The sequence below is a fragment of the Sceloporus undulatus genome, chromosome 2 (assembly GCF_019175285.1).
Source record: "Sceloporus undulatus isolate JIND9_A2432 ecotype Alabama chromosome 2, SceUnd_v1.1, whole genome shotgun sequence".
In the NCBI taxonomy this organism is placed as follows: domain Eukaryota; kingdom Metazoa; phylum Chordata; class Lepidosauria; order Squamata; family Phrynosomatidae; genus Sceloporus; species Sceloporus undulatus.
The window spans coordinates 245,092,565-245,100,866 of NC_056523.1; the positions used below are offsets into that span (position 1 = coordinate 245,092,565).

Below are 8,302 nucleotides of genomic sequence, written 5' to 3' on the forward strand. Positions count from 1 at the left end.
ATAGCAATTCATTGGTATTCAAAAACTTACTTCTCTTCCCAGCCATCTGGACCAGTTTTGAGGAGTGGAAAAAAACCCATTGGACCCTAAGTGAAAACCTGTTTGAATCATACTACTTCACACTTTCTTTTTCTCGAAGCCTTCTTCCCCTCACATAGAATGGCTGTGTTCCATACAAATAAGCCGAAGAAATGTAACAGAAATCCAACTTGGCATCATTCCTTAGACGCTGCCACTTAGCAAGTCCTTTCTTTTAGTGCAAGTCCATTCTTTCATTTTTCTCATTAAAAGAGCCACCAGAGGGAGCTGTGATCTTATATGAAAACTGGACTCTGCACTAAAGTTGTACACATTGAACTCTGTACTCAGATTTATTTTTGTGGGGTATGAGATAGAACGGAATGTCTGTGTGTATGTTCCTTCCAGTCGCCTGTTGATTTATGGTGATCCCATGAATTACATAGGTTTTTCTTAGGCATTACTGAGAGGGGTTTTTGCCAGTTCCTTCCTCTGAAATATAGCCTACAGCACCTGGTATTTATAAGTAGTATCCCATTCAAGTACTAACAAGAGGCGACTCTGCTTAGCTTCCAAGACAAGATCCGACAAACAGTATCATGTTGGAAATTAAGGAAGACCACAGTGGGGGAACTGATGCTATATTTTTTAAAAAGGGTTTCAGTAATGTCTTTCCATTAAAGTTGATGTGACCATTCTCAAAAACCTTGCAATATGTGACATTTGTGAACCTAAACATACTGTTTTCAATTTGCACAATTGTGTGGCTCTCCAGATGTTTTGGGTGTTTCAACTTCCAGCATTCCTTACTATACTGACTAGGGCTCCTGGAAGTTGCAGTCCAGTAATATTCCCACTGCTAAGCAAAGATCTGTCCATCTTTGCATAAGATCAGGCTGGTTTATACATGTTTTAAAAATTCCCCAAACCCAGACCCTAACAATGTAATTGTACAGAAATCTGAGCAATAAATCCTACAGAGTTTCAACCCCGGGACAACATTTTAGATAAGCGTTTATGAGATTGCAGCCTGAAAAAAGTAAACTGTATTTCTCAGAGTTTGATTTTTTTCCCTTTTTGACCACAGTTGTTAGCATTCCTCATCTCAGAATGGCTAGGCTGATGGGGAGATTTTGGCGAGATGTAATTTTGTAAATAGTAACATTTCCAAGCTGTGGAATGTCTTTATGAAAGAGTGGCATCTCCTAAAACTGTTTGATACATCTTGTAAAAGAGTAATTGAAGTAGAATGGCATCTTCTTAGTGACTTATGACAGTGTAACACTCTTGTAGTGACTCCCAACCCCTTCACTTGCTCCTGCAGCCTCCACCAACACAGCCATTTGAGCAAAAGGAGCATCTTCCAGGCTCTCCAGATGATCACAGGGAGGTCCTAGAAAATGTCTTTGCATTCTGCCTCTGGCTATAGGGACATAGCTGGATGCTCCTCCAACACCCCCCACTACCGATCGCTGAATGAGAAGACATTTACACTCTGTCTCCTAATCCAGGGTCTTGATGCTTGTGGAGTCTTGCTTGGCCTAACAGTAAAATGAAAGAATTGAGGGCTGCTACCACACTGCATAAACAATACAATTTGGTGCTGCTTTAACTGTCATGGCTTCATCCTATGGAATCTGGGGATTTGTAAATTGTTGTGGCACCCAAGCTCTCTGACAGAGAAGGCTAAATATCTCACAAAACTACAAATCTCAGAATACCATAGCACTGAGCAATGACAGTTAAAGTGGTGTCAAACTGCATTAATTTTGTAGTGTAGATGCAGTGCCACACCATTTTTATCTTTACCCTGAGAAAAATCACCTGGCTCTCTTTCCCAACCTGCTCTAGCTCTTTGATTGACTTCAAATATCCGGTTTTCATCTGGTGCATGTCTTTTGCGATCTGAAAGAAAATGCAGAGAAGAATATTCAGCTCAGAGTTCTCAATAGCTGGTAGTAATATAGAGTCTAACCAAAACACAACACTATAAGAAAGCACACTATAGGCCAACATTAAATTAATACTTGAATGCTGAATAAGTGAAGAAAGAATAAAGGTGAAGTAGTACCATTGGGCTTCAGGATCAGAAAAAAGATTTTATAAAAGCATTCTCCTGTAGCATGCTATGTAATTTATGATAATTTATAATATTGTCTTGCCCCAAACTGGTATTGTGATTTTTAGGAACTTTACACAGGATTTCTTAGACTATAGGAAAGAGCAATGACGTTTTGAAGATAATGTTTTATGCACAAGCTGATGGGGTTTAGGTTTATTTGGAAACAAATATCTCCTTGAATTCACTGGGACCATTAAGTGCATGAGGGATCAAAGCTTTAAGGAACTTAAAAACCAAAATTGCTAGAGGTACAGTAGTTGTAGTTGTGCTGGCATCCTGATATACCACATCTCAGTCTTGTGGGTGCTCATGCTCTTCCGTGGATGAACTCAACAAAACTCTTTGGTTCTGGAAATGGCAGAAGGATGGGGATATAATTCTTAACTAATTGCATTTTTGAAAGAAGCAATGAATAATTTTAGGAAATTTCCTCTCACTTTGGAAAAAGTGCATTTTTTGAAAAGTATTCACAATTTGAGACTATTGGATGCAAAATTTGCATGTCACATAGCTACAAAGAAAACATTTTTTTCCTGCAGAAAACAACTTTGCTTTTATGCATGAGTTATTTTTAAATTTTTATTTATATAATTACTTATAATTAAAATATTAATTAATTAATTAATTCTAATTTTAATTATTTTATTAATTTATTTAAATATATATGTGTGTGTGTATATATATATATATATTTGACACGTTTCTTTTTGTGCAAAAAAAAAAAAAGCTGTTTCCTGAGCAGAAAATGCTTCTTTCTGCATACACACAAAAAGGAGCTCACATACAAATTTTGCAAATATTATCATCATTCCCAACTCCACTTCCTCAGGTCTTCGTGACACTCAAGCAAAGCACTTTTTGTACCATTTTGAAATGGCTGGAGACTCACTTAAGTTCTTAAAAGAAAAAAAAAATGAATTGTATTTGGCATGAACATAAGAAGAGCCCTGTTGATGAAACCAAAGCCCTATTTAGTCCAACATGTTGTTCCAAAATAGCCAAAACAATTAGATGCCCCACATTTGTGATATGAACACAAAAGCACCCTCTCAACCACCTTCCACAGCAACTGGTCTTGAGAAACATGCTGTCTCTGACAAAGGAAATGTATATCATTGTCCTGACTAGCGTTCATTGACAGCTTAAATCTCTTGAATGTATCTAATCCCATTTAAAAGATGTCCAGGTAGATGGCCAAGTTTATTGGTTTGAGTAAACATTTATGCATTGGTCATTGACTTTTATTACCTTTATTCAGAAGTCTGATTTAGTGGACAATGGTGGTATTCTATATGGATATCTTACTCTGAGCCTCTTCTGGACCATATTGAATTCAATCTTACTTTGAGCCTCTCTTACTCTAAAATACTGCTTTGATCTCTATCCTGCAAGAAATATGTGATAGGCATGTCTCTAGCTCACTGTAAACACAAGCCATACCTCAAAGCATTTGGCTCAAGCAGACCAAAACAGAACCATTAACAGACTGATTATAGATTACAGCTTCTAAAAGCTTGTTTTATTTTTCATTTCAATAGAAGCAGACATAAAACATTTCTAGACATTCCTCCATTGAATACATTGCTTCTTTTTCTCTGACTCTCTCCCCCAAAGACTTATTATTTGTCATAGACTACATTTTATAATCATCTTTCTTTGGTTGAAGTAAAGCAGATGAAAAACTATCAGGTACACTTCTCATGAAATTAAGAGTAGGGTGACTGTGCAGGTTAAAAGAGTCTGCACTGCTGGTTTTATATTTATTTTCCTTTTATATTTTCAATTTCATGTTGTTGTTGTTGTTGTTGTTGTGTGACCTTTAGTTGTTTCTGACTTATTGGGACCCTTAGGCAATTCTATCACAGGGTTTTCTGAAGATTGAGAGTGTGCAACTTGCCCAAGGCTACCCAGTGTGTTTTCATGGCTGAGAGGAAATTTGAACCCAGAGTTGTAGTCCTGCACTCAGAACACTATGGGCCCATTCCCACTTACAGTTTAAAGTGGTTTCTGATTCGGTTTTGCTCCGTGTTGGGAATCGATTCCAAAAGGGGCCTCATTCCCACTATGAAAATGGGATATTTTCCTTACCCCAATGTAATTGCTATTTTTTGGGCAAGATTGTCGTCCCCATTAGTAGTGCCACTTCAAAATCCCCCGCCAATCATCTGTGATGTAAGTGGCGCCCTGGGCTGCCAGGCTTGGGAATGGAGGGGCAAGATTTCTTCAGAGGAGGTTTGCCCTTCTCTTCCCCTGAGGCTGAGAGAGTGTGACACACCCAAGCTCACCCCGTGGGGAACGAAGCAGGAGGATGAAGCCTGGGATAGGGGGAAGAGGAGAATGAAGCCTGGGATAGAGGGAGAAAGAGGATGAAAACTGGGATCTGGGGAAGAGGAGAACGAAGCCTGAAATTGGAGAGGAAGAAGATGAAGCCTGGGATCAGGGGAGAAAGAGATGAAGCCTGGGATCAGGGGAAGAGGAGAATGAAGCTTGGGAACGAAGTAGGAGGATAAAGTGAAGGATAATGAAGTTTTTTTTAAAAATAAATTGACTGAAGAATTGATACATTGGTTTAGCAATTACTTGCTTTTTCCAAGTGGTTGCAAAATCAGTGAGTCAAATTTTCTATGGATTTTATTTTAAAAAACCAAAAACATGCACCCATCCGTGGCACAACAAGCCCAAAGGCAGCACTGACAGAGTGGGGAATGGCGGATCTACCAAAAACTGAGGAGGGATGGTAAACACCCCTCTGCTTTTAATCCCTCCCCTCCAGAATGATGCAATTATGATATGTCATTCCCACTTATTGAACACGCTTTCAAATCGATTCTTTTCAAAAGAACTATTCAGGACTGAGGTGTGTCCTTTGCCTTGATCAGAAGACTTCCAACTGAGGCAAAGGATGTGCCTCAGTCCTGAATGGGAATGGCTTGGCACCGGGTGATGGAATAGGGCCTTTTTGAGGACACTGTGGATAGAAACTGTCATAGCCAGGAATTCAAAAGCCAGTTTGCCATTTCTTAAATCAGAGACCTAAATGACTGTAAAGTTAAAGTCTTAAAAGGCATGGGATTTAAAAGGCAGGGGCCTCGGTACTTGATACCTGAAGGTCTGCTGAAGGGATCTTCTCTGTGTCCCATCAGCCAGAGCAGTATATTATAAGAAGATGTAGGAGTAGGTCTTGTCTGCAGTGGCACCCTATTTATGGATTACCCCCCATCGCCAGAAGCCCAATTGGTTCCAAAGAGTTGCCATCAATGGTTTTAAATTGTTTTAAAGCATTTTAACCATTTTAAATATGTTTTTTGAACTTGTTAGATTGTTTAATATGATTTTAACCTTTTAAAATAATTTTTTAAATTGCTGCTTGTTTTAAATTTGTAAGATTGGTTTTATTGTATACTAACCTGGGATCTTTGAATAGACAGTGAAATATAAATATTTTATTAAAAACCAACCATCAACAACATGTGGCCAACAGAGTGGCACCCCTCTACTGGGTGTCACCTTGTGTGGGGGTGGGGGTGGGGTCTCTGGGGGCAGTGCATGCTCCCATGGGGAGCACACTCCGGGATGAGGAGCAGGATGTGGAGATGGGGAACAGTACTGGGGAGCACTTGGAGGGATGGTGAGGGGGAAGGCCTGACCAGGTGTCACCCCTCATCTGGGATTCACCCGGTGTGGGCTGCACCATAACACACCCCTAGTGATACCACTCGGCTTACAGGATGCCCATGCCCATTTTTCCTGGTACTACTACCCCTTAATGAGAAGTCAAGCAACAGTAAATGCTCACCTTCCTGTTTTGCTGCAAATGAAGTGCACTGGAAGCATAATCACTGCTTTAAAGGATAATTTCCCTGCTGGAAAGCTCTCAGAAGTATGATTATCCATGAAAACAAGGCCTGTTCTCTACTATAGGTCTTGCTTTAAAGTGAAAATATTTATTTAAAACTTCGTCTAATGAAGTCACCCCAATCAGTTGCATCTGATTAATGGCATTTTGTAGTTTAACTCTTGCTTGGATAGGGGATATGATTGTGATTCTGAACTAATATGTCTTAAATGTGGTGCTCTATTACACAATGTGATAGAGTTGTTTGCGAGGTGATGGCAGCCTACTCATTGTTGTGTGTTTGCCTGATCGTGCAGTCCTATCCTTGCTTTTTATCCTTACTTTTTATAGACCGTCATTTGTTTATACTCTCCAATCTGCCTGTACATGAACCTATGTTGTGTTTTAATTGGAATTTTGTAATTGTGCTGGCCAAATGGCCGTAATAAAGTTATTATTATTATTTAAAACTTCTCTCTCTCTGCCTCACTGCTGAATTTTGATGTGTCTGGCAAGCGAGGAGTGACAGAGTTTGCAGCCTCAGAGGGCTAGGCACTGGCACCTCCATCTAATAAAACTGTCATCCCTGCCTTGAAATAACAACAAGAAAATATCTGCCACAAAATACAGTCGGCCCTTCTTATACACTGATTTTTTAATACACGGATTCAAGCATCCAGGGTTTCAAAATGTTCAAAAAGTATAAATTTCAAATATCAAATCTTGATTTACCATTTTTATAAGGGACATCATTATGCTCTGCCATTATGTTTAATGGGACTTGAGCATCCACGGATTTTGTTATCCACGGGGGATCTTGGAACCAAATCCCAGTGTATAACAAGGTCCCACTGTAATACCTTCCGGCAGGGAAAGTAGAAAAAAAATACTGATTTTTCAAGAAAGAGTTACTATGATAAGTAAGGTAAGATGAACTAGTAATGAATTCTCAGTGAATTATATACTACACTCACTTCATATCGGAAGTAACCTTCTTTGACTGTATTACCTTGATAATATATAATTTAGCTAATCTGTATGGAATGTAAAGTTGCTCATCTTTGGATAGGCATCCATCCAGCTGATTGTCATGAGAGAGTACTCTAGGAGTATTTGGATGACCTATAATATATACAAATAAATAATTATTGACTATAGGAGATATGAAGCAAAATGGAACAGAAATGCTGACTGCTGTAAAATGCTCTTAACACTCTAAACCAGGGACACAAAACTTGGATATGAAATAGTTCAACATTCATACATTGAAGTCCTGTTATTTTGTTCTTCAGCATTGTGATTATCTGTGATCACTGATCAAAGATAAGAGCTGGGATTTCTTGACTCAAGGCTAAAGAAAGCCCTTCTTCATCTCTGTGCAGAAAAACATCACAGTTATCTCTGATCAGTGACTGGAGATAAGAACATATTTCAAGGTATTTAAACTTGAAAAAGACTGCCATTTATCCTTAGTTTTCAAAAAGCCATATATTTTGAATTGAACGATGGCTCAATTCTATGGAATTCTAGGCTCTGTAGTTTTGTGAGCTATTTAAGCTTCTCTGTCAGAGAGCTATGGTGCTACAACAAATCCCAGAATTCTATAGGATGGGGCCATGATAGTTAAAGCAGTGTTAAACTGCATTAATTCTGCAATGTAGCAGAGGTCAGTCACCATAAAAGCACATAACTGATTCTTTTTGAGCTACTGGGTAGGAAGAGAATGCATCTACCTTGAAACAAACATAAGTATTTGTAACCTATTGTAATGAATCCATAACTGCTTTGTATTCAATATGATTATGTTGTCTTTCTGTAAAACTATGTAAACAGCCTTCAGTCCACCTTAAGAGGCAGTAGATGAATTTGGTTAAGGACGTTCATTTGGCTTTTGTTTGTGGTACAAGGAGGAGGATGTTTTCAGCTCCCCTCTTGCCAGCATGTGACGCTGCAACAATCAGAAGCAAGATCCCTGTCATAGGTCTTTGTTTCAGCCTCATTTAGCGGTGGAAGGGAGATGGAAATGTCATCTTCTTAGCATCTCAGTCAGAAGCTGAATTGACTTCCTTGGACCTTTGCCCAATCCAACTGCTGGCTCATAAGGTGACCTGGGAGGAGCCAGGCCAGGAAACATTACTTTGCTTTAACTGTGTAGCTGTTGTAGAATGTCAGCAATAGTTAAGAAATTGTGCACTAGAGACAAGCTAATCTACCCCACACAGACTCATATAACTTATTCTGACACATTTAATAAACAGAAAATTACAAATAATGCTGGCAGCGGAGTTTGACTTAGGGAACAAAATTGTAGCCTAGGATTAGTTTGT

The 8,302-nt window shown here is 39.0% G+C and overlaps 1 protein-coding gene across 1 annotated transcript in view; it reads right to left on the reverse strand.

Annotated features, from left to right (window-relative positions):
- LOC121923131 overlaps positions 1-8,302 on the reverse strand; it is a 27,777-nt gene that overhangs the window by 12,873 nt on the left and 6,602 nt on the right. Inside the window, exons 5-6 of the mRNA XM_042453268.1 lie at positions 6,985-7,097; positions 1,843-1,923 (exon numbers count right to left, since the gene is read on the reverse strand). Of these exons, the coding sequence (XP_042309202.1) occupies positions 1,843-1,923; positions 6,985-7,097 (194 nt within the window). The remainder of the gene's footprint in view (positions 1-1,842; positions 1,924-6,984; positions 7,098-8,302) is intronic.